The sequence below is a fragment of the Lycorma delicatula genome, chromosome 4, assembly GCF_047948215.1.
Source record: "Lycorma delicatula isolate Av1 chromosome 4, ASM4794821v1, whole genome shotgun sequence".
In the NCBI taxonomy this organism is placed as follows: domain Eukaryota; kingdom Metazoa; phylum Arthropoda; class Insecta; order Hemiptera; family Fulgoridae; genus Lycorma; species Lycorma delicatula.
Window position 1 is genome coordinate 198,380,398 of NC_134458.1, and position 25,662 is coordinate 198,406,059.

At 33.9% G+C, this 25,662-nt stretch overlaps 1 protein-coding gene across 9 annotated transcripts in view; it reads left to right on the plus strand.

Annotated features, from left to right (window-relative positions):
• Positions 1 to 25,662, plus strand: part of osp (myosin phosphatase Rho interacting protein outspread) — a 679,682-nt gene that overhangs the window by 339,253 nt on the left and 314,767 nt on the right. For all 9 annotated transcript variants that reach the window (XR_012756241.1, XR_012756240.1, XR_012756239.1 and 6 more), the window contains exon 2: positions 1,898 to 1,978. Coding sequence is in view for 5 of the 9 variants with exons in the window: in XM_075364979.1 (XP_075221094.1) it covers positions 1,898 to 1,978 (81 nt within the window). In the remaining 4 variants the exon portion in view is untranslated. The remainder of the gene's footprint in view (positions 1 to 1,897; positions 1,979 to 25,662) is intronic.

Here is a 25,662-nt window from a genome sequence, read left to right on the forward strand (position 1 = left end):
GCGATTAACAAATTCATATTTGTTAACCGGCGAAGAGAGACCAATGTGCGGTGTTTGTAATTAAACACTGACAGTCAAGCATCTAATAGAAGAGTGTACCATATATGAGGACCTCAGAAAGAGGTTCCGTTTTAGAAATAATATTACTGCTGATCTGGATAATGGAAATGAAGAAAAGATAGTTGCATTTTTACACGCCAGTGGACTTCTTAGAAGTCTATAAAAGTGAAAAATTTTAAAGCTGTGTTAAAGAATCTCTTAAGATGTAGTTTCATTTAAATGTGGAATTCTCGAAGCGTGACACGTGTAGTGACGGGAGGTATCCCTCTTGCCTAGGCCACCCTGGCTCGTCTGCATTCAAGAGCAGTGAGTCGGGGTGTGTCCGATGATGGCATGAGAGACCCTCATGGGTGGACTGAGGGCGCGAGGCTGTGGGTAAGCGCAATGGATGCCTGTAGCCTGTTTATAAGTAGTCAATTGCCACGGCATCCTGGCGCCACTAATATACTGCTTCACGGCGGTTCTTGTCGCCCTGAGGGTGCTAAAATTAACAACTAAACGAGACGGGTATAACAAAATAAATGGAATTGTATGGTATTGTTTTTATAGTTTTACTTTTATCTTCTTTGAGAATTTTATCTCAAATTTTAATTTTGGGGCCATTTACACCCCATAAATGTTGTTTTGTTTTTGTTTTAGTGGTGTTTTAATGTTTCTGTGTAGTTTGTTTTTAAATAAAATGTAAGGGCCCTTTACACCCTTACATATGACGATCCACATGGTGATACTAATTTCCTTTAACAATGTGACGAGGGCTAATGATCTTAGTAGTCGATGCCCGTAAAAATACACAAAAAAAAAAAAATAAATAAAAAACAGCGATTGCATACAAAACAGAATTTAAAATAATCGTCAGGATTTATTTACAGGTAATTAAATACAGAAAAGAAAAATTCAGTCCCATTGCCAAAAGACATTTACATGACGGCTAGTCTTAATACTTTAACCGTTAGTCATGTATTAACACAATAGTTACAATAGATAAGACAAGTATAAAGCAAAAAATTATTCTTTTACTGCAAATACCTTTGCTGTTCAGAAATAAAACTACCCTAACAATTTATGAATGAAATTTAGTACATTATCTCTTTCACTTATAGTCTCAAAGTACCTCACCGAACCACTTCTTGTTTTCATGTACTGGAATTATTTGTAACGTCATCTTAATCGCGTCGAACTTTATGTACAAGAAATTCGCTCCTTCACTATCCTCCTCGCGGAATACTCTCTTGCAGAATCTCCTCGCAGACTGACATCTCACAAAACTGATCCCGCAGACTTAGATCTCGCAGACTAATTTCAACTGGGATTCCTAGGAGTATTTATACTCCTATAATATTTACCTGCTGGACCGGACCCAACTCGAAGCCTGAGAATGATCGTCCGCCCTCACATATTCCCATGAAATTCCTACCCTCTTTCGTAAATTTTCTCAGGGAACAACTGTTTAGGTATGTCAGCGAGCAGTATATATATATATATATACTTTGCAGTATTCTTACTTTCATTCAGAATATTGTGATCTGAATCCCAGACAGGTTTGGTTTTTTTACTAGTTATAAAATTCATTTATCATAACTATAATTGAGCGTTAGCATCTAGTTGCCAAAAAAAAAAAATAAGTAAATAAATAAAAGGTTGTACGTTTGATTTGTAATCATTACTTGTAGATTTATAAAAATAATTATAATTAAACAAATTCTTTGAATAATATCGCATAATAATGTAAAAATATATTTTTTAAATTTAGACTATAATTGTTAATTTATGAATTTTATTTTAATTGATTTTGCATTGTTTTATATTACTTGTTGATTTTTGTAAATATTTGTTTCAGGCTAGTCGAAAAATAGCGAAATGCGGTTATCTGTTTGTCGCACCCGGGTGGGATTTTACTATACCATTAAATAGAACTAAGGTAATGATTTGTATTTACTAATTACTGTTGATTTTTAAACTACTAATTTTTGTGATAATAATTAGTAATTTATATTTTGATAATTTTATGATAAAATATTCGTGCAGTATTTTGATGATGATGGTTATAAAAAATGTCCTAAGTGTATCGTTCTGTCTCTTCTGGGGCACCTAATGGGTGGTCGTGTCTTGCTAAGTGGGATCTGTAATGAGCTTGAAAATTAATATGATAAATGATAATGAGGTGATTAGGGGAAAAAATAAGCTTACTGTTAACGAACACGTTTTTTTATAAAATATTAATTCTGCCCCAGGAACTCAACATTAAGTCTTTTCCAATAAAACAGCTGCCCAGAATGACAAGCACAACAGGGTAATCTCGCAATTTTTTATTCATTGATGCAATTTAATCGTTTTTATAACACACACACACACACACACAACATATATATATATATATATATATATATATAAACATTTTATTTATTGTGTTTGGTAAATTCGTATCGTTTTTTTCGATTCAGTTAATCAAAAAACTTCCAAAATGTATTTTTCTTATCACATGTTTCGTATTTCCGATAAATTTAGTTGAGTTCCTCACAAGATTTAATCATTATTTATCATTGTAAATACTTATCTTTTAATATATTTTTCATTTTTAAAAATTTATTTTGCTTTTTTAAAAAGAATTCCTCTTCCTATTAGTAATAATAGACCCTTGTCTTGGAATATTGTATACCGGATGTACAAAAACAAATAAAGTTCAATTTGTTATATCTCTTGGATGAGGTGAACTTGTTGATTTAAGGCTAGAATCAAAGAAATAAAAAAGCAGTTTTGCTTGCGCGCATTGCTAATAAAGATAGCGCTACTAATAAAGATAGCGCCACTAATAAAGACGGCATCTCCTGAATAGGAAACCTTCTTTATTTGTAATTTGCCAAATGTGAATCTATAATTACAATTCGACATGGGTTCTGTAGTAAGTTTAATTATGATCCTTGGAGTAACAATATCATACGTCGGTGGCATGATCTATTTGACAAAATCTGATGGATGTGTAAAGAAAAGAGTAAGGTTTTTGGTTTGCTTGGCATTTCTCCCGCCACTACCACATTCGGTCGCCCTAAAACATAAGACCGAAGGTCTGTGCCACAAATGACTACTGAACCTCGAAAGAGTATAGCGAATAGTGTCCTAACGAGCTCCCAGACCTAACCTGCACTAAAATGGGAAGGCACACCCCGTCCTCTACTAAAACATATATGATTATCAATAATTCAATTTATCTCGTCAAACACAGCAATTCGCTGCCACGCCTAGGCCGCTGAATGACAGCAAGTTCCTGTCTCAACCATTACAACGCTTGGATACTTAATCTGGCTTGCTTTAAAAACAACAGTGCGTACAATTAAGGCTTTCCGCTGGGCACTTCTTAAATTTTGAATAAGTGCTCGATTTCTTTCCAACCTATGCGCCCAGTCGGACGCGGCGTAAGAGGTCATACTTTCGAAGACACTTCGGTACACCATGTACAAATGACGGCCAGACAGTCCGTAATCCTTTCGAGCAAGCTTCCTAAGTTTTTGCATCACAGACACGGCGTCCGCCTAATGTGATTGTTAAACAGCAACTTTTCATCAAACAAAACACCTAGCTACTTATGAACTCGAACTCGACTGATTACACAGTCTTTATACTTAATACGGGGGTTACGACTGTATGATAATTTGTCTGCACCCTTGAGAAGCATAAACTTAGTCTTGGGCACAGAAATCCTTAAATTTTGAATGTCCATCCAGCCCTCTGCGGTTGACAAAGCTGCCTGCGCTCGGTCTTCTAATTGCGGTCGTGAATTACCACGAACTAACAGGAGACAGTCATCAGCGAAAGCCTGGGCCGTGACCCCTTCCGGGAATGTCAGTCCCAAAAATCCGTCGAATATCAGGTTCCACAGCAAGGGACCGAGAACGGGGCCCTGCGGGCTCCCCCTGTTGACGGATTTTTCCACAACTAGGTGCGCATCCTTAAAAAGAGCCGTGCGATCCGACAAGTAGTCACGCACTACAGCCTGCAGGGCTATGGGAATATTGCGGAGTTCCAACTCATAGAGGAAAGAACTCTAACAAAGGAAAAAATGCTGCCTCTATGTCAATAAAAATTGCCAAAACTTATTTACAGTCGCTTTCCACCTTGGCAAGAACATTTAAGATGCAATTCTCGGTGCCAACCCCTTTCATGAAGCCATACTGGCTTCGAATTAGAAATGAGTTCATATCGATGAACTCAGAGCCGTTCCACAACCAGTCTTTCAAGCAACTTGCCGATTACCGGCTGATGGGCCGATAACTGCTGACCTTTCCTGATTTCAAGAGCGCCCTTACCAAAGCCACCTTCCAACAAGTCGGAAAGCAACCCAAGTTTAGGCACCCCGAGAACAGTCTGCCAAGCGGCTCTCTTATGATAGGCAGCAGATGGTAGAAAATATCCGGGTCAAGTTGGTCAATCCCCGGTGCCTTTCTCAGTGCCATTCGAGAAATCACTCGGTCATCTACGGGTTCCACAGCCCGTACGCCAGGAAATGGGTGTCTCATCCGCCCTAACGCCGACTACTGCTTCACCCTCCGGAGCATCTGAAAACAGAGTATCCAGGAACGCCTCGTAAGTCGCCACATGTTAAAGTGTGGTCACGACCATCAAACCCGTATTGAACACTGGACAGCACGTGCAGTGGCTTTGACCGGTAACATGACTTGGATCCGATGACAGAGCTTGTTTATGGTAGTGTCCAAGGTCACCTGGTATGTCCCTCATGTTATTTTTTCCTTTGGGGTTTTATAAAAGATCTTGTACGTGCTCCTAGTTACCTGCTGATCTACCCGACTTTAGGCACAGGATTGAAGCTGCTCTCGCTTCCATTACTCCAGACGTGCTGTAAATGCGTTTGTGTTTGTTAAACTTGTTGAGTTTGATTTGTCAATTATTACAACAAATAGAAACACTTGTATTAATTTTCAAAATTGACACTTTATTTTTTTATAAAAACACTATATATAGTGTTTTTATAAAAATCGAAATAGCTATATTTAGCTATTTCGATTCGAATGGAATCATCTTCAGTAGTATAACATAAATAAAATAAAATTTTTTTTAACATTAAGAAACTATCACTGATAGACAAAAAAAAATTTATGTTTCTCTAAGAGTGATACCATTTCCTGAATTCCTTTTCGCATACGTTGCAAATCTGTAAATACAATTTTTTAATCACCATTAGTTTTAAATAAATTACGCTTCAAAAAAAATTAAGGGAAAATATAGTTAAAATTTGTAAAATTTATAATTTTGCATGGCCATACCTGTTTTAGAATGATTTCGGTGATGCTTTTCTTTTATAAATAGCCTCAGGCACCTCCCGAATTAATGTCCAACAGTAATCGGCTACCATGTTAGTATTCCATTTCCCTTTATAGCGGCTTTCCATCACCGAAATGTCTTGCTGGAAACGTTCACCGTGTTCGTCACGTTTCTGAGGTTGTCCGAGAAAAAACCCAGATGTGTGTGGAAAAAATGTATTTTCAAAGACATATTACATCCTGTAGCTCTGTATGAAGTAAGAAGTTGATTAACAATATCGTGGTAATAATCGGATTTTTTTTGCCGAGAAAATTTTTGCGAACGTCTTTAAATGAAGCCCAAACTGCACTTTCTACATTATTTAACATCGAGTTAAATACATCATCTTCGACCAACTGTCTTATTTGAGGACCAACAAATATTTCTTTAATTTTCCCTTCATTTACATTCAGGTGTTACCTGCAATACATACATAAATAATCCAGAATAATATTTTCCAAAAATCAACCCCCGGCTCCTAAAATTTCAATTTTAAGAGATTGGGGTTAATTTTTATTTTTCTATTCTATCTCCATTCGGTTTAAATATTTTTGAATTTTTTTTTAACGTTTATACATCTAGAGCTATCAAGAAACGTCTACAATTTTTTTTTTAAATTACGACCTAAATTATTTTTAAATTAAGATCTAAAATGGAGAACGGTTTTTCTGAAAATTATCTTTTTCCTATTTTAGTTTTTATTGACGAGATTGTTAGATTTAGAGAACTTTACCGAAGAGAATTTTTCAAGTTTAACGTAGATATGAATATTTTCGAACAATTGTTTCTAAAAATTTATTCTGCGCTTCTAAATATTGGATATTCTTCCCTTTTTTTGGCTGTAACTCTTTTTTTATTATTAAAAACCGTTTTTGTATTTTTCCTCATCACTTTAAGGACTATTAAAATTAAAGTAGATTTGGCATCTATATTGTACGCGGACCAAAACGAGAAGCAATTTTTTTCATTACTTTCATAAAAATTATACTTTATTTTGTGAAATTTGTACTTTATCGAATGATATTTAATTGATCTAGCTGGGAAAGTCATCCAATACTTTGCCAGCTTTTTTTAATCTTTACTAAACTATTACCAGCTCAGAATCTTTTTTTAAATTAAGAATTTTTTGGCGAAAAGGCCTTAATCTCTATCCCGAATTGTGGTAAATTTATTTAAAACTTTGTTCTTTGTTCAAAAAGTCCAAATTATTTGATAATTGTCGTGTTTTACATAGATGAGAAAATTTTAAGTATTATCCAAATTAACGATAAAGTTTAGTAATATCGTTCGGTGCCATTTTTTTAAAACTGACATTTTTAAATTGCACAAAAATAATAATTTAAAAAAAATTCTACGATTTGAAGTCCTATCGATCATTTAAAAGTAATAATTTTTTACATTCAGTTTTAATTCATTTAAATTTAAGTCTAATAATTTTTTTTTTAATGTTTAATACCTGATAATTTATTTTATCATATAACGTAACGCTTTTCTTTTTACGTCCATTTAAACTGTTTTACGTAGTGTTATGATTTAAATAATATTAGCAATGGTTATTCAATGTTATATAAAATCTATTTAAGAACTTTAATGTATTCACAGGTGAATTTCATGAATAATTCTTACTTAAAGTTAAAAAATAAAAATTACACCTTTATATTGTTTATTGTATATTATTCGGTCTCGGTGCCGGTTAATCGGTCGGTCTTGCTAGGTTAGATTAAGTTATGTAGGCGGATCGGATAACTACAGTGAGTGTAGGCGACTGCGCTAGATTTTATCATCGTTAAGATGTGATGTGTTGCTACATGATGATGATTATATAAATAATATGTTAGAGGAGAGAAGTATAGGTAAGTTAAAAGTATTACGTATAAGAAAAAAGGGGGAGAAGACATTTATATGTACTTGGAAGATTTGAATCGATGTTTATCTATGAAACTAATTAAACGGTAGGGTTTTTGATCGGGCTGATAGATGAATATTTATATATTGAAATACCGCACTATATTGTGAACTACTTTGGACTGTATTTAGTTAAGAAAAAAATAATTATGAACGGCAAGTTTAATGCAGTTTCCACTCGTTACTTACCTTACATAGGTTATGTTTGACGGGTATATCGTAACATCATATTTAAATATACTGTATTTCTATATCATTTACGTGCATCTTGAGGCGTAATTTATTACGTTATATTATTACCGTAAAATATCAATAATATTTCAATATATCGGTTTGCTACTATTATTACATTAAATATGTACTGTAAAATTTTCATCTTTATAGTTTTCTAACATTAATTTAACTAACTGTTCTTTTAATTATTATTGATAAAACCAGAAATAAATAAGACCTCTACATATATTTATATATATCGATATACATATAGCCATTCAAAATTTCACGGCCATAGCGTGGAACTAATTTGGAACATTATTATAAGAAAAAAAAAGTTTATATAAACACATGTCTGGAAACAATTTGTTTTGAAGTTTTGACGAAATATTTCGCCCTGATTTCTGCTCAAAGCGTAAAATGATGAAGCTATATTGAAATTCTTTGGAAACAGATTAAGGGAAAAATTTGGTGATTTTTAAAAAAATGTTTTTAACCTGAAAAATTGAATAAAAGTCTCAGAAATATATATATATATATATATATATATATATATATATATATATATATATATATATAAAACTATACAAACTATTATGTGTATATAATAGTTTACGAAAAAAGTGAAGCAAAGCCCAAAATATTACAGTTTTAAAAAATCTTTTTTATGTTTGCCATATATAATATTTTTGACTTCAGTTACCTTGTTACCGATGCGCTTTAATGAGTGGAATTCAATTAACATGCTATTTTAACTTTTGTACTTCTAAGATAAACAGGATAATCCACTTTTTTCCTTTCATTTAATTTATTATACATTCGTTAGGGATCGATTATATCCTTTTTTGCTTTGTAAATTTATTTTATGGTAGATAGCTACTGGATATTCTTCGGTTTTCTTGATTTTTGGTATCTTTGTTTTATCTTTCATATTTTTTTGCCTTGTACTTTTATCTCCACGATCCTTTTTTTTAGTTTGCGATACTTTCACAATTTTTTCGTTTTTCTTTCCATCCTTATCCGATTCCCTTCCTTTCTTACCGTGTTTATTCCTCATTTTGTCCCTCGTTTCCTTTTCTTCCATTCTTCTCAACTTATAAGTTTTATTCAACAAAAGTTCAAACCTTTATTTTTCTCCTTTGCTTTAAAATATAAAAGCATTAAGCTGGAATAAAGTATTACGGATTGACATGAAGACGAGCGTGAACTAAAAGTGTAATAACAATATCCATTTCTTTGGCTGTTTGTACTGATCTTTTCAGATCTATGGAAATGTGTTTGTACTGATTGCCGTATTAGAACAAGAAACGGCATTATCTTTAATTTAGAATATTCGGTTTAGTATTCTTTATAAAAGAATGTGCTTAATTAAGAATAACTTAATTAACGATTATTAAACCTTCGTTCTTGTTATATACTCTTTGAAATACCGTAATCTTTTTTTTTTTACCAACTTTTTGAAAAAAGTACGGTATTACTTTTGGTTGTACGGTGGGGATGAAGGTGAAATTTAATTTTCTTTACGCGTTGAGGTATGAGGATTACGAAAATACCATTCACTTAAAATGTAATTTCCTTTTATATATATAGACCTATGTATAAATTTGTGGCTCGAAAATTTACAAAACTACTTGGTCGATTTCATTGAAATTTAGTTATATTGTAGCGGTCTACCTGAAGTTGTACTGGTGAAAATTTGATGAAGATTGCTCGAGTCGTTCATGTGCTATGCTCAATTTTTAAAGTCGACAACAGATAACACAACCTTAACTTGAGGTTATTCTTGTGCGTAGGGTCTACTTGTTAATCGAACGTATGTATGGCGTTGACTCTGAAAATGCGTTTCTGACTGCGAAATAGTGAGGGCGTCGAAAACGAAAAATCAGCCTTCTTGCGCAGAACTGTCCCAGAGTTTTTTTTTAATACTTCATTTCACAAATGTTAACTAGACTTTAACAGATCATTTTAAAATTCGGTGATGTACAGATTCAAATTACCGTTCGGGAAGATAACTGGTTGTACATTAGTAAATGTACACGCGACCTTGATTTTTGTAGGTGCTGAAGAGTGACAAGCAGTAGAAGTAGCGTGATTCTTAAATAATACTCTCTTTCTTTATTCTTCCCTTTCTTTCTGAGTACACCGTCCTTCCGTGTTGCAATGAAATAAATTTTAGCCTAAAGCAATGAGTATGTAATAATTTTAGATGTGTGTTTATTTATAGCTGTACGGTATATACCTCGTGGGTCTAGCGGTACTCAATTGCTGCCAACAATTACTTTACTCGCAAGCGAATGAGTGAGCAACATTGTGAGTGTAGTCATGAAATTCTACACACACACACACACACACACACACACACACACACACACACACACACACACACACACTCACTCACACACACACTCGCACGCACACATATAAACACTGCATAGTGTATTGGTGTGTGTGTGTGTGTGTGTGTGTGTGTGTGTGTGTGTGTGTGTGTGAGAGTGTGTGTGTGTGTGTGTGTGTGTGTGTGTGTGTGTGTGTGTGTGTGTGTGTGTGTGTGTGTGTGTGTAGTTGCTTTCTTGCTTCCTCGTAATATATTGCACTGCAACATTCTTAGTACGTACGTATCTTATAACAATGATGCGAGTTTGTTGTTGTTGCCAGTACGTCTGTTATTCCATTATACCGCCTCGGCTGACTGCCTCACCTGTTTTGTTTCCATACCCGTACCTCTTTTAACTTACCTGTATAATAATTGCGTTGAAAAAAAATACACTGGGACAATTTTACATTGGTTGTGTCAAATTTAAAAAAGTTGCATATTTTTTTATAAAAATCAAGGTTCTGTTATTATTTTATTTACGAAGTAAATGAATATGAAATTGTAAAATTGTAAATGAAACACAAATATTCATTTTATAAGCAAACTATTCATTTCAGATCTCATATTTAGTATAAATTGGAAATATAAACTATATACGATTTAATACGAAAATAAATACTATTTTTTTTATTTTTAATCAAAATCGTAATGTAAACGTTTATAAACAAATAAGAAAAATCTATTAATGAAAGATGTACGATTTAAAAATAAATAACTGAAAAAGGTTTTTCGTTTATGTAGCTGTCAGTCATCTTCGTTCATTTGTCCGTTTGTCTAACCCCGAAAAATCCCCCGAAAAGTCTGTTAAAAAAAAATTTCATTTGAAAACTTAAATGAACCTCTTGAGGTATTTTTAATGTTTTTTTTTTTTTTTTTTTTTTTTTTTTTTTTTAATTTTAGTTAAGATTGATGATAAAAGAAAAATTTATTAGTTTATTTAATCTTTAGTCCAGTTATGAAATAAATATAATTACATATTTTACTTATAAGTAATTCGTTTTTGTAAAATAGAATTCATACAAGTATTAAATTATTGTATGAATTCTTACAATTCATACGGCCCATGTATTATAGGCCGTTTTTTTTTCTTTGTTTTGAAACTTAAAAGCTGGTGAAATTTATTGTTTTCTAAAAATATTACCGTCCAAATCATCAGAACCTTTAGATAAATTATATTCATGAAAATAAGTATACGCTATCAGTAAGCTGTACGGAAACTTTATAGAAGTAAGTCCTCAAAGGATTAAAGAAACGAATTAATTTTGTAGGTTATTAAAGAAAAAGAAAAAAGCTGGCAAAGTATTGCGTGACTTTCCCGGCCATTAATAATAAAAATTATAAATGTATTAGACCCCCAAAAAACAGAATATACAATTTTTAGAGGCCGGTAATATATATTAAGAAACATTTTTCTAAAATATTCATACACATAGGTTAAACTTAACAAATTTTCTTAAGTAAATCTAACAATCCTTTCGATAGAGACTAAAATACGAAAAATAAAATTTCTAAAACTGCATTTTTGGTCCGGGGTATATAATTTTTAAAAATTTTAAACATTTCTTGATCTTTGTGTATGAAATTTAAACTTTCAAAAATTAAAAAAAAAAAAATTGAAGGGGGATAGAGAAAAATAAGAAAAAACATACATTTCATTTTTAAGGGTTGAGGGTTGATTTTTTGAAACAAACCTTTTTTTCGGTTGTTTATATATGTATTGTAGGTAATGAATTTTCTTTAATAAAGTTTTCTCTAAAATGCCTCTGAAGAAAATCGAAATCATTTTCTCGCGATATTCTCTCATCCGTGCAACGAGATTAAAAATAATTAATACGATCAAAATACCTTGTGTATAAGAATACTTGAACCAAATGTGAAGAAAATCGGTTCGGTCAGTCTTTAGATATAAAGCCTAAAGCTAAAGCAGCGGCACAAATTCACGGATAGGCAAATAGATACGGTTTTTTTGGTCTAGATGAGGCTAGTCGGACCCTAAAACGTAAAGATTTGCAAAAATACCCGATACCCTGTTTTTAATACGATGACCGTATTTTCCCCTTTAATATATATTAGGTAATCTCTTATATAAAAGAGAATGTCCTGACTGATTCACTGACTCGTAATCAACGTACAACCAAAACTGTTATAGGTGGAGGCTTGAAATTTTCAGGATACCTTCGTATCTTTAAGTAGGCGTGCACTAAGAAAGGATTTTGCGAAATTTTGGTTTTAAGGGGTTCAAATCGATAAAAAACTAAATTTCGTGTTAACAGCGCTACCTGTTGGACGTAAAACCAACATACGCCATACTAGATATTTTACGATTCCATTGGAATGTTTCCGATATGTGTGTCCGCTATAGAATAAAAAACTACTGGACCGATTTACGGGCGGGAAGAAGGGAGAAAGGGAAAAATGGGAAAAAGAAAAAGGGGGAAACGGGGAAAAGGAGATGTAAAGGGAAAAGAGAAAAAAGAAAAGAGGAAAGGGAAATGGGGGAAGAGGAAAGGGATTAAATCATTTAAATGAAATAAAATAATATTAAATTAAATTTAAAATAAATAAATAATTAAATTAAAATGGAATTAAAAAATTAGAATATGTGGCAAATAATTGAAGATGTCACATGCAAAAAAAAATTTGGTGAGATTAAAAGCGTAGGTAAAGCATGGAAATGAAGTAATTCATTACATCTGTCAAATAAGTAATATTAATACATCGTGTGTGCGCGCGCAGAACGACAGAATGCGTGTGTGAGTGCCCCAGAAGACTGCCGTTAAATTTTACAGCTGTATTTCTCTGTTTGAAATAACGAAAAAAGTTCATAATAAACATGCGTCCGGAAAAGGCTTTGCGTTTAAATTAGGAATAACAAAGAATTTTACCGTGATTTCGCTTAGCGGCAAAATGAACCTATACCGAAATTCATCGAAAACCAGCTGGAATCGAAAACCGGGGAAGAACGGAGAAAGTGAAAAATTGGAAAAGGGAAATAATCGAAAAATTTAAAAGGGAAGAGGGTAAAAAGGGAAGAAGGGGAAAATGGAAAAAAGAAAAACTGGAGAAGGAAATGGGAAGGAAAAAGAGAAAAAAGAGAAGAGGAAAGATTTAGGGGGAAAGGTAAATGGGGGAAGATGAAGGGGAAAGGAAAGCAACGGAAAGGGAAACGGGAGAAAACGGGAAGGGAGAGCGAAGCGAGCCATGACCCTCTAATCGTGACGGTTAGCGCAAGTAACCATGAGCACGGGCAAAGCCACGACGGGGATGCTAGATTTAGGATTGTAATAAATTTTTTGTTTATGTTTATTGAACTATTTTAATTGATTCACAAAACGGATAGGTCTAAAAAATATCGTTCAATTTTTTTATCTTCCTTTTTTTTCCTTTATTTAATTTTTGGGCTACAATTCATTGTTTATATATTCCTTCAGTATTTTTCATAAAAAATTTTATTTACCGTTTTATCAGGATTTAATGAAAATCTAAGTATAACATTGTTAGGGATGTAGGATGTAGAGGGTATACTGAAATGAAACGACTAGCACTAGATAGGGAATCTTGGAGAGCTGCATCAAACCAGTCAAATGACTGAAGACAAAAAAAGAAAAAAAAAGTATAACATTGTCGATTAAATATTTTTTATTTATAAAAAAATAAGTTTGCTATTAAAAAAGCATTGCGAGTGAAGCTACATCTCTATTGTGGGCGAAGTCGCGACAGGGTATGCTAATCTAGCTATATTCGCCGAGAAACTAAAAATAGTACAGTTTTATGTATTATATATTTTTCCACTTCTGAATAATAACATTTGATAATAAGCTTTAATGAACCCTTTGTCTGGAATTTATGGATCTTTTTAAAAAAAATTAATTCATATTCTTCGTAGTTAGCTGAAGCGGAATATTTTATTTGACGTATACAAGACTTTTCTGGAAATACTTTGTTGTTTGCTTCCTTTCATATTTACGAATTAAAACAAAAAAAAAAAAAAAACAAATTAAAAAAGCAAGTAAAATTAAGTTAATTTATTGATGTCTTATATCTTTATTATTTTTAATGGGTTTATTTAAAAATTTGGTTTAGCAAATTATATAAATATATTTATGCATATATAACTTTAGTAAATAGTTTTTCGATTTTAGGATTTCATTATTGCAGAACGAGGTCGGGTATTTTTTAAATTTTAGTTTGTTTTTTTCTTTGTTTCCATATGTACCGCTATGTTACTTCTACCTTGTACATTCATTTTAAAAGTAGTTTTAAAAGAAGGTCTCCAAAAATGGAATAAACTTGTGTGTGTACTCGTCCAACAGGTCGAACTGACTGAACAACCGAACGCTTCCTGGACCCCTTCGAAACACATACATGCATTTATATGTGCTTACATATTACAGCGTACAGTATGTCTATCCGCCTACCAAACCTCCAGGTTACTCGCCCTGCGTCATAAATACAGTGATCAATAAATTTGATTTCTAATGAATATTCAGTCACCAATTGGATCTCTCGCAACTTAATGCGTTTCATCAATACCAGTTACCGTAAAAAGAGTAGGTTTTATTTTTTTCTTCTTATTGTTTTTTGCGGTAAGTTTTTTTTATATAATATATTATTACGTATACATATACAGATAGGACGTTAAGTACGTTAAGACAACGTGAATTATCTATAGTGTCGTTTATCTTAAGTTAATAAACTAAACGGATTGAAATTTATTTCAGTTAAAGTAATATAACATCACAATCCGAACCGAGTCAAAATAAATAGCAAAAGAATTAATTTACATTATCGCACTTTCATTTTTTCATTTTCATCATAAAAGGGATGAAAAGTCTGTTTTACAGACCGTTTAATGAATTTACAGAATTATGGTAATTAAAAGAATAACTTTTTTTCTATTTTTAGTCGATAGTAAAAATGGGAATGAAAATTAATTTAAACTGTTTGTTCTTACCTTGTAGCAGTATTCTAAGTGAAAGCTGTAATATAATTTACTCGTTTATTTCAAAATCAGGCGACAAAGTTACGAATCGGGTAATGGACTTCCTTAAAAGAAACTTGACCTTTTTTCGGTGGTTCTTATTTCTGAAACAAAAGCACGTCTCCTTGCTGTATGTAATTATTTAAACTAGTGAATATAGGAATCATTATTTCAGTTATATATCACTCTCATAAAATTTAATATACATCCCGGTTTCCCAAGTCCAACCCGTTAACTGAGGATGGTATCCTTTATGTTAAATTATATCTTATTCTTTAAATCTGTAATTATTTTATAGAGCTCTAAAATATTAAAATAATATTTGTATATATAACAGTAAGAATTAATCTACCGTTTGAATTATTTTGCTGTGCGGGTGGAATTCCTTCCTTAGTAAAAAATAATGAAAAAATAGCCAAAGCGGATAATTTCAAATACCTCGGTGAACGGATCGGTTGGAATTCTTTAGATGAAAAAGCATTAACAGTTAGAGCTAATAAAATGGAATTAGCTTTCCGGCTAACGAAAAACACATATAACAAAGTCTTTATCGAGAACTCAAAATTTCGACACTAAAACTGTGTTAAAGCCGGAAACACTCTACTGGGCAGAAACCCTAAGACTGTGCGACAAAGGTCTACTAGAAAATCTAAAAAAAAAGAACGTAAAATTTCAAGAAAAATTTTAGGTCCGTAATTTCAAAATAATCAGGTCCAAGTAACAAACTTTATTTATACTAAAATTGTGTCAGACACGATAAGGAAAGACGAATTGCATTTTACTGCCGTTTATTTAGATTGAATACCAGAAGATCGACAAATCAAATTATTTATTTTTTCCAAAGTAAAAAACTGAAGGCGAACGGTCCACACAAGTCCAAGAAGACCTAAAAGAAATGAAGAAATTATAAGAGAAAGAGAAATTTTACAGAAAATATTAAAAGATGAATATAAAAAGTTCCAGGAAGCACCGAAACGCAAGAACAGAGCTGAACTTTCTGAAGAACGAAGGAAATAAATATAAGAAAGAATGAAGAGGTACTGGGCAGATAGAAAAACAGAAGAAAAAGAAACAACCGCAAATAAATAAATGATCTAACGCGTTCCAAGGTGAACTATTTGCGGGGAGGGAGATTGATATTTTCTTTGTTGTCAGTCTCTTATTCTGTATAGATACTCAGAAAAAGGTTTCCTTCTTTTCCTCTTTGTTGTTTCAGTATTTTATATTTCTTGATATTATGCTTCTGCTTTTCTTAGTCCGATTATTCCATCCTTATATTTCGAACCGTATATGTTTCTGATGATGCAACTCTGCTTCTGTTTTTGCTAGCGAATATTTGTAGTGTTTCTGAACCGTATAAGACTTTTGGAAGGATTACTGTTTTATATAGCGTCTTAGAATTACGTATATATATAATTTAATATAATAAAAATTTTTTAGTTCTGGATAAGATGGTAAACTCTTAGTTTATCTATAAATCAGACTTTTTTTTCTATAGGAAATTACCAACTAGTTATAAATCTCATAGTTAGATGATTTCAAAACGTCTGGAACGAATGAAAGAGTATCAAATTAGAAATTGAAGAGTCAATTACAAATTGAACTAAAACGCCTAAGATTAAAGTCGCGTTGGACGAAACAGTTTCTGCAGATCGCTTAAATTAAAAACTCTGGGTGCAGCGTATTATGTTCCTAATCTTTTTGCGATCGATGTCGCTAAAAAAAAAGCATAAAAATATTATATCTCTAATTTTTTCTTCATTAAAATGTACTAGTTAAAAATTATAACTTGCTAATAATCGTTAAAAAAAGGAGTTCACTTTATTTCTCTCGATATATTTATATATATATATATGTTAAAATAATTTTAATGAAAAATTGACATGACCTGCAGTTCATAATAACTTAATTCAAAATAATACGGTAAGAAAATAATTAACGAGATAACGGTAGTTTCAAATAACAGTTTTAATTATAAAAAACTTCCTTTTTTTAAAGCTCTATTGTATATATTCTATGAATTACAGTGGTATAATTATAAAAAAATGTATAAAATATATAAATATCTTAATTATTGTGAATTAAATTTAACATTTTACTGTATATTAAATTCAGAAATATTTTTCCCTCTTAAACTTTCATCAATAACTATTGTTAATTGCATTTAATATGAGAAAGTTCATTTTTGTTTTTTAATACATCATAATTAGGTTATTATTTAATGCATCTTATTTTAAGTGGTTATTATTATTTTACTATTATACGTAATAATTGAGTGTTACATGGGATCAACCTTTTTTGTTGTAATACTATGTATGTTTGATGTGTCAAGGTACTTTATTATAACTCTATTTAAAAACTTTTTTCTTTTTAGTAAGAATGAAATAACATTGTTATATTAAAAAAAATTATAACCCTGGAATTTTATTTTGTGCGAGGATATATATATATAAATTTATTGTAATACTATGTATGTTACATAAAGTTTTCACATAATTTAGTTATTTATATGTAGAATTCTTGACATTAGGCTACTAACATCAATAAATAAAATTAAACATTTAATGTAGTATTTTCATACAAGGCCATTCAGTAAATAAAAATCTATGCGGTTGAAAACATTGCATTATTCATCGATAAACATGTGAGTATTCCTACTTAAAACAGCATTGCTCTTCTTAAAAATGTAAAGGTTATTTTCACTTGTATTTTTTTTCTTTGTGCCCTGATTTATCCATTTCTTTTCTATGTATTATATGATATACAAACAGGCTTATCGTTTAATTATACGTAATAAATAAAATTGTATAAAGAAGGTGTTTTTACGCTGAATTCAAATATTAAAAGGTTAACGAGTTATAAGTATGTATCTGCGAGAATAGTCCTCGTCCTGCATTTACTAACTTAAATAAATTAATAATAGATTTGTAGAATTTGCCGATACTGATCTCGTTTAACATCTTTACCGATGATTTTGAAGCTTGACGGTTCTTTTATAATGAAAATATTCGATGATTATCACTTTTTAGCCCCGATCGTTTCTGCATTAACGTGTGAAATTTCATTCCGTTCTTAAAATTTATCCCAAAGAATTTACGAAAAATACAAGAAAATTAACAACTTATTTTTTTAACTACTTTTTAAGCTAACATGAAAAACTATTACTAAAAAATGTCTTATTAAATGCTTAATTTTGTTACATTTTCCTCGACGAATTTTGAGTGTTTCTGGACCAAAGAGTGTTTCCATTTATGTGTTGTGGTTCTTTTTTTTTCAAGTAAAAATTATGTCGGCTTATAATAGTTATCTTTAAAAATCAGTAACTGCGGAGAGGGACAGTATTGTAAAAATTACATACGAGGGTCGTTTAATAATCAAAGAAAGAAATGGAACAGCAGAAAAATTATACTATATAATATCAGATCGCTTCTCGGCCTCTAGCCCCGTACTGTAAACTTGCAATTTGCATTACGGGTAGCGATTTTCTACAAGGACAGTTCTACGTACACGTCGTCGGGGTTGTATAACGATCGGTGGCAGTTAGTCAACCTGCGTTGCTGCGAACTGTTTCACGGAACAGCGACGTAGTATGTTGCAGGAGGGCCACCGTCGGCTAAATAAGGACGTTTTCTTTGTGTGTCAATGTTCCCAATTCGTAGTTTGCGAGGTCAATAAATTTTCTGGATCCTCTAGCAGGTTTGACAACCGATTTCGCTCCGACCTCGCCGGTGGTCTTACATAGAAGCTTTTAGCGTTTGACGTTTCAAGAGGGAATACGTGAGAACAGGTTGCCTAGCTCAGAAAATAAATTGTTAAACGCTCACCTTGCCTTGAGTTAGGTGTTAGTTTCTTTCAGGCTGTAGACGTAGTGCCTGGTCCCAGTCGGTGCTACTTGCTTAAGCTGCGATGGAACAATCCGATTGCTTGGAGGATTTGGTTGGTTTGCCAAGGACTTGGTGGCCGTTACACCTTCCAGCCGAGAAGGTCAATCGGCAGGTCTCCGCAGAACCCCGGTCCTCCGTAAAGGAGGTCTCGGAGGTTTCCACAGGGAAGGTTTTACTGGTTTGTTTGGCATTTCTCCCGCCATCACCCAAATTCGGTCGCCCTAAAGCATAAGACCGATGTCTGCCACAAACGGTTACTGAGCCACGAAAAGGTTTAGCAACCAGTGTCCTAAATAGCTGCTAGAGCTTACCTAACAGCGTGAGCGAACTAAGCGCAAAGCGATACACAACCGGCTTATACGTGTCCCAACCGCTCACTTGTCATATAGTTATTAAAATGGGTAGGCGCACCCCGTCAACTACTACAAATGTATATGATATCCGTAATAAAATTTGCTGCCACGCCTAGGTAGCTGAATGCCAGCAAGTACTGTCCACCATTTAGAGCGCTTGGAGCCATAATAATTGGCTGGTGGTCAGCCATACACAGGGTTAGCTTCCCACCGCAATGCGGTAAGAGTCTTTCCCTTAAGCAAATTACAGATGCTGGTTGAACAAAGCAACCACATCTAGGAACTCCCGAACAGTCCGACAATGCGGCTCTCGCCACATTTACTCGACGTTTATGAGTGGCCAGAGTTCCCCTTGACGTTCCAGTGTGGCCCGGTCTCTGGGCCCCCCAAGAGCAGGGCGGTCAAATATCAGGTGTTCATTTTACTGGACCTCCCCGCAGACCCACAGCTCATCAGCCGCCAGGCGGAACCGAAACAGATATTGGTTCAAATTAACGTGGTAGATGAGCACCCGGGCACCCGTTGCCCTTAAAAACGAGCTCGAGGTATAGCATCAGCCGAAATCGTGTTTAAAGTTATACAAGGATCTTCCTCTAGTCTTGGTGTCCCATTCCAGTTGCCATTCTTCCATCGTGAGGTTCTGCAACCTCTTCCGCAGGCGAGAGATGGGCAACTGAACGAAATTTAGATCCGGTGCATTGTGATCGCCGTTCCGCTCCGGTACTGTCCCGGCTCGAAACCGCATCCCAAATACCTCTGCCTCTTCACAATCTCCATATGGCTGCCCGAAATTTCACCACTAAATCGATTGGGAGAGCCTTTCCCAATAGGGTGGTAGCCTCAAAGGAGGTTGTTTTAAAAACACCAATGCATACAATTAAGGATCTGCGCTGGGCATTCCTTAAATTTTGAAGAAGTGCTCTACTCATATCCAACCTATGCGCCCAAACGGGCGCCGCGAATGAGTTCATGCTTTAAAAGAAAGCTCGGTTCACCATGTACATTTGACTGCCCGACAACCCATAGTCTTTCCTAGCAAACCTCCTAAGTTTGTGCATCACTGAGACGGCGTCCGCCGCTGCTTCCCTAATGTGGTTGCTAAACAGGAACTTTTCATCAAACAAAACACCTAGGTTCTTATTAACTCACTCGGCTGATTACACAGCTTTTATATTTACTATGGGGGTTACGACTGTACGATAATTTGTCTGCGCCCTTGAAGAATAAACTTCATCTTGGGCACAGAAATCGTTATGACTCAAAAATACGTGGGCGTTATCCTTGATGAAAAGTTTTGGTTCAAGAAACATCTACACTATGTAGCAGAAAAGGCCGCTGACGCTTTTTATGGAATCCGTAGAGTCATTCATCCCGATTGGGTGTTGAATTACCGTACCATGCGTATCCTTTACAAAGGTGTCAGCGAAGCTATTATGCTGTATGCTGCGCCTGTCTGGGCTCACCGCATGGCTTTTAGGTAATGCGTGGACATTTTTTTGCGGCCCCAGCGATTCCTCGTGCGGCGTTATAGACGGTTAAAGAACAGTCTCGCGGGAGGTAGTCTGTCTAAGAGTCTTCATCATCATGAAAAATCATGATGAAGCAATACTGGCTTCACGAAAGGGGTTGGCATCGAGGATTGCATCTTAAGTGCTCTTGCCGAGGTGGAAAGCGCCGACTGTAAATATGTTTTGGCAATTTTTATAGACGTTGAGGCAGCATTTCCTTCCTTGTTATGGAGTTCTGTCCTCGATGAGTTGGAACGCCGCAATGTTCCCTTAGCCCTGCAGGCCGTGGTACGTGACTATTAGCTGCCTTGACAAAATAAATTTTATTATGGAAGTCATATATATTTTAAGTAGTTGACGGGGTGCGTCTACCCATTTTATATGACAAGTGAGCCGTTGGGACACCTAAGCCAGTGATGTATGGCACCGCGCTTAGCTTGGCTAACGCTGTTAGGTAAGCTCTAGGATTATGTTAGGATACTGGTCGCTAAACTGTTCGAGGCTGCGTTGCCGTTTGTGGCACAGACATTCGGTCTTATGCTTTAGGGCTACGATATGGGGTGGTGGTGGGAGAAATGCCAAGCAAACCAATAATAAACTGAAATCGCCTGACGTTCAAGTTGCACCCCGTAAATAAAAATTATCGGCTGTTCGAAACAAAATTTCCATTATTATTACCTCTTTTCTTTATTTCAAAATGTCGGCTTCTCTTGAAACCGGTACGTGACATGGCATATACTGTGGAAGAACGGTATACCGTTTTTTGATAATATTTTTATTTTCTGTTTGTGTAAAACCGGCTGAAATTCACTTGAGGATGTTAAAACGATGTTTTAAAAAGCGTATTGATCGTGCAGATTTTATAAACGATTTGAATAATTAAAATCGAGAAGAATAAGCGGCCCCGATTTTCATCGCACCGGTAGAAATTTTGACTGACGCTTTGCAAATTTAATGATCTTATTCGCGAGGATAGGTGCTTAAAAAATTGGGAAATTTCATAAAAGAGCCCATATGATGGCGATAATAGGTTGTGTAAATACACTGATGGAAATATCTGCCGGTGGCATTCCGACAGTGGCCAAACCGACGACTGTGCTGTGTTGTCGAGTTTAGGGGGTATAAAACACGACCTGCGGTAAAGCCCTTCAAAGCTAGAAACAGAGTGGGTGGTGTGGCGACCCGCATCGTCTCAAGGACAGTGTCTTCCTGTTCGGGAGTCAGGATTTCCATTCCATTATTTATGATAAGCTGAATCACTGCAAAACGTGTTCGAGGTGTTTTCCATGATGATCCGCTCAAAATTACAAAGAAACTAGAATTTACACTTGTACTGAATTTTAACAACAGTTTTTAACGGTAGGTAGAACAAGGTTTGAACCTTGGATTTATCATTTTAAGCTGCAATTCTCAGAGTGTGGAATGAAAACATCGGAGTTGTTGGAGTTCGGCAGAAAATTCAAACCTACGCTTCATCCACTAGAGATACCAATGGTGTTTTGGGATTATAAAAGTTCCATCTGTTGCGATTATTTGAAAGAAATAACGTGGAATTAAAGAAAGCAGGGGCAGATAAATGTGAACAATACAGAACAATTAGTATAACTAGTCATGCATCAAAAATCTTAACTAGAATTTTATACAGAAGAATTGAGAGGAGAGTGGAAGAAGTGTTAGGAGAAGACCAATTTGGTTTCAGGAAAAGTATAGGGACAAGGGAAGCAATTTTAGGCCTCAGATTAATAGTAGAAGGAAGATTAAAGAAAAACAAACCAACATACTTGGCGTTTATAGACCTAGAAAAGGCTTTCGATAACGTAGACTGGAATAAAATGTTCAGCATTTTAAAAAAATTAGGGTTCAAATACAGAGATAGAAGAACAATTGCTAACATGTACAGGAACCAAACAGCAACAATAACAATTGAAGAACATAAGAAAGAAGCCCTAATAAGAAAGGGAGTCCGACAAGGATGTTCCCTATCGCCGTTACTTTTTAATCTTTACATGGAACTAGCAGTTAATGATGTTAAAGAACAATTTAGATTCGGAGTAACAGTACAAGGTGAAAAGATAAAGATGCTACGATTTGCTGATGATATAGTAATTCTAGCCGAGAGTAAAAAGGATTTAGAAGAAACAATGAACGGCATAGATGAAGTCCTACGCAAAAACTATTGCATGAAAATAAACAAGAACAAAACAAAAGTAATGAAATGTAGTAGAAATAACAAAGATGGACCACTGAATGTGAAAATAGGAGGAGAAAAGATTATGGAGGTAGAAGAATTTTGTTATTTGGGAAGTAAAATTACTAAAGATGGACGAAGCAGGAGCGATATAAAATGCCGAATAGCACAAGCTAAACGAGCCTTCAGTAAGAAATATAATTTGTTTACATCAAAAATGAATTTAAATGTCAGGAAAAGATTTTTGAAAGTGTATGTTTGGAGTGTCGCTTTATATGGAAGTGAAACTTGGACAATCGGAGTATCTGAGAAGAAAAGATTAGAAGCTTTTGAAATGTGGTGCTATAGGAGAATGTTAAAAATCAGATGGGTGGATAAAGTGACAAATGAAGAGGTATTGCGGCAAATAGATGAAGAAAGTAGCATTTGGAAAAATATAGTTAAAAGAAGAAACAGACTTATAGGCCACATACTAAGGCATCCTGGAATAGTCGCTTTAATATTGGAAGGACAGGTAGAAGGGAAAAATTGTGTAGGCAGGCCACGTTTGGAGTATGTAAAACAAATTGTTGGGGATGTAGGATGTAGAGGGTATACTGAAATGAAACGACTAGCACTAGATAGGGAATCTTGGAGAGCTGCATCAAACCAGTCAAATGACTGAAGACAAAAAAAAACAAAAAAAACGTGGAATTAAAAGTAATAATCTAGAAAATAAAGTAAAACCCGCAGTAAGGAAGAAACATCCTGGTTTTATTTCAAAATCGTGATTCTTCCACACGATAACTCTCGCCCTCATACCGCTCAAACGATGTGGAAATCTATTGAAAAATTTTGTCGGGAGGTGTTGCCAAATCCACCTTAGAGCTCCGATCTCGCGCCATCAAATTTTTGTTTTTTTAGTCTTCTCAAAGAATTTTTATGCGGTAACATCCGGGAAAATAAGAATGACGTACAGATTAGGAAAGCTCATAAAAATATGGAACAAGCACCTAAATGTAGCCGGGGATTATATTGAAAAGTAGATTTAGTTTAGTCGTAGTTGAACAAATAATAATTTTTCTTCAATCGTTCGTCTCTTTAACCGATTAACCACTCTCATAATAATGTAGCCGCTTAGGCAGCTTGCCGTATTCCCCTGGTAATAGTTATTTTCGTAACAGTTAATGAACATTACTTTCACTGTCCTGAAATATTTATAATCATCGTTCAGGCGTTTGGTAATGATGTGACGGTTTTTTTTTTGTTTCGTTATTAATGTGCACATTGTTTTACTCGGTTTATCAAAAGCGTACTTTAAAGATAAAATATATTCCTGACTGATATATATTCCTTGAAAATTGGCCGATAACTAAAGTAGTACCGATCGTAAAATAACGCTCAAATTTGGGAAGGATGATGAAAAAAAAACAATATTGGGCAGTTTAACAGGACTTACTAAAAAGATCCGAGTTACGTTGTAAAGCGATCAAAAAGGAATGTAGCTTGCTTAATTTTCTTTAAAATTTTTGTTTATAAATTTCAAAATATAATGAAATCACCTATTAAGAGAAAAACAATTAGGGTGTGAAATAAAACTACCGTAGATTTTTACTCTTTTTTACAGCTTCCCAAACTCAGAAACAAAAGATAATATACTACTAAAGTTATTTAACGTCCTAAAGTGGACGGGAACGAATAAGAATATTTGTCATTATGACGTTTATCGATGAGGACAGTCGCTTAGTAACTCGCCGAGAGTATTGAGGATGGTGGTAACTAGATAAAGCCGAGTGAATAGTTGTCTGACCTTCAGAACTCCATTTTTAAATATAAAGCTAGAGTTTACAACGTCAACTTGGAATTTTAAACGGTGTTCATTTGTAGAATATAACATACGTTGCGCCGCGATTCTTTCACCAAAAATACTGTAGTAAAATTGAGGTTTATAATATGTTAATCGTGTGCTAAACAAAAACTACAGGACACGTGTAATACAAAAAACGTTAAGTGCATCGAGGAGGTTTATTATAGCTCCGATTGGTTCTTCTTTGCAAAGTGCACTTTTAACGCCCCTTAGTGTTCTACGCGTATAGCGGCGATATAATTCATAATAATGAGTGTAATCTTCTAAAATGTGCTTCCTTCACCGTAAATCTTGCACCGCAATCATCTTGTATCGGTTTATTTTAGCGGTTAATATGTAACTTGTTTCATTACATGTGTTCTTAATATTGGACGACTAACTAACGGATTGACGTCGGTCGAACTAAGCGTAGGGTTATGTACACTTATCTATATGTTATGAACGGGGACTATTTTAAAAATTGTAAAACTTTTGTTTTTAGGTAGCCTTATGAACCGGAGGCTTCATAATAGGATAGTATAAGATTTACTACGATGTTATACCACGCTTCGAAATTGGAAGTAATGCATATTTTTTTTACCCGAAAAATTTGTTTTAAATTGTTACTGAATAATTTACTTTTAAATCTTTTCAGTATTTTTCTTCCGTAACTCATTAAAATTTTGTTTTTTTTCCGACAAATCTTATTTAAAACGTTAATGAAAAATTTAATTAAAAATATGTTCGATATTTTACCCCGTAACTCTATTAAAATTTGGTTTATTTACATTTTTCTACCTTATTTTTACTTAATAAAATACTTTTATTAACATCAAGTTTCTTTAGAAAATATGTTAATTTCAATTTTATTTTTAATAGAAAAATATTTTATTCCTCAAATTTTTTTTAGGAATATAACAATATTCCTCGCAAAAATTTGAATAAAGCAATACAAAACAGAATAATCCACGAAGTTAGGAATTATTTAGGAGAATATCGGGGTGGTTTTCGCCCGACAAGAGTCTGCATTCTGCACTGAACAAATTCTATATTTAAAA